We start from the raw sequence: 1,998 nt of genomic DNA on the forward strand, positions 1-1,998 counted from the left end.
AGCATAAAGTCGTAATGTAATGTTACAAGCAAGTCGTGTGGTAATGGTACGAGCATAAAGCCGTGTGGTAACGTTATGAGCATAAAGTCGTAACGTAATGTTACAAGCAAGTCATGTGATAACGGTACGAGCATAAAGTCGTAACGTAATGTTACAAGCAAGTCGTGTGGTAACGGTACGAGCATAAAGTCATAACGTAATGTTACAAGCAAGTCGTGTGGTAAGGTCAAACCTACATCCTCTCTTCACTATGCGTATTTCCTGTTTGGTACCTTACTGGCTTGTTTTGTTTGTATGACCGCTATTCTAAACAAAAGTAGTGTAGCTTAATATGGCTAACTGACCGAGCTAAAAGAGACTAACCTGTTAGCTATTGAGTTCAGCTAACCAGCTCTCCCTCTTTATATCCTGGTCTAACAGTTACTTTGTTCACCATAAACAGATGTTTTTCAGTTTGGTTATCAATCAGGTAAAACTTCATCTGTCATTAGACACGCTGACGCTACAGATGCTCCAGACTCTATACACTTACACTGCATCGTGTTATTGTTGTCTGGGCAACCACAATGTTTTACATCAGGAGGCAACGTTCAGCCAATCATGTAGCGTCACTGGCACGAAGCAGGACCCGAGCAGATCTGGCACTTACAGCGGCTCCTTTCCTGCTGTGTTTCCTTCACCCTGCCCCCCTGTCAGAGCTCATTGCTGTTCTATGTGTGAACATTACTAATTTGATCATCTTCACTTGGAATCTGCAGTCTCCCGGTCTGGAGACGCCCACACTTCACGCCCCCGAGGGGAATGAATTCAGCTCAACAGTAGATGTTTTTGATAGAAATCCTCCTTTCAGATGTTTGACTCTGTGTGTTTGACCCTGCAGAAGTGAAATGTGCTGACATGTGCTGTGTTTTCTGTCTCCAGCTGTTCGGTGTGTTCTGGGCGGCGTACAGTGCTGCTTCGCTCCTCGTCGGAGACGAATTTAAGACCAAGAAGCCCCTCCTCATATATCCCATCTTCCTATTGTACATCTACTTCCTGTCACTGTATACTGGCGTGTGACTGGATGCGTTGGAACTGCAGCCCTTCTGGCCATGGACAGTGACCCTCAGTCATGGGGGGGCTCAGCTGAACCCTGGAGGGTTTTTTTTTTTAACTCTAAACAAATCAAAACAGTGAGGTTATGGGAAATATGTACCGCTGTAAATAGTTTGGGCCCTTCCTTCTTTGCTCAATAAAGTTAAGAGGTTCTGCAGGAGTCTCCGTCATCACATGCCTGGAGCTGCTTCCAGGAATCAGGACATCATCTGCAGGATTTTTGTTTGGTTTTCCTGGATGTTTTAGTTCATAGAGCGATGGAGGAGACGGGAACAGCCTCTGTTTTAAGGCAAATTACCTGTAATGCCATGCCATGTTTGCTTTTTTTCTTTGATTCTTCCTAAAAAGATCCTGATCCTTTACTGAGAGCTAAAGTAAATAACAGGAGCATCGTGTGAATCAGTCGTCTTGTATTTGTTGGCAGGTCACTAAGTTATTTATCTTGAACTAATTGACATTCCTTTACATTAAAAGAAATCAATGAATGCACCAAATATTTGTAAAGTACAGCATTTCTGTAGTTACTAATTGTAAGTGGAGGAATAATATCTGATTAGGTTTGATGACGTGTTACTAGAAGATTCCAGACATGGGCCATCAACATGTGCTCCAGCTTCCATTGGTTTGTAAGGTCAGTATAAACAGATGAAATTCCTGACACCCAGTCTCAGTAAAAAGGGTACTAAGTCTCAAGAGAAAAAAAGATAGGTTTTAGGTTAGGTTTCACAAACAAAGTCAGATATTATGCAAAAAGGCAGGTCTCATGAAATAATTTTTATTTAGAAAAATTTACATATCTTAGGTCTCAGGAAAAAAGTTAATTATCGCAAGTAAAGCTCGAAGGGGGCATTCCCTGGTCGGAGGAACGAACGCGAAAGGATCGTTCCCGGGTCTGAGGAACGA

General features: G+C 42.5%; 1 protein-coding gene across 1 annotated transcript in view; it reads left to right on the forward strand.

Annotated features, from left to right (window-relative positions):
* Positions 1 to 1,601, forward strand: part of yipf4 (Yip1 domain family member 4) — a 6,453-nt gene extending 4,852 nt beyond the window's left edge. The window contains exon 5 of the mRNA XM_015401635.1: positions 922 to 1,601. Coding sequence (XP_015257121.1) covers positions 922 to 1,059 — 138 coding nt within the window. The 3' untranslated portion in view covers positions 1,060 to 1,601. The remainder of the gene's footprint in view (positions 1 to 921) is intronic.
* Positions 1,602 to 1,998: the final 397 nt, after the last annotated feature.

Source organism: Cyprinodon variegatus, unplaced genomic scaffold (assembly GCF_000732505.1).
Source record: "Cyprinodon variegatus isolate N-32 unplaced genomic scaffold, C_variegatus-1.0 Scaffold1242, whole genome shotgun sequence".
In the NCBI taxonomy this organism is placed as follows: domain Eukaryota; kingdom Metazoa; phylum Chordata; class Actinopteri; order Cyprinodontiformes; family Cyprinodontidae; genus Cyprinodon; species Cyprinodon variegatus.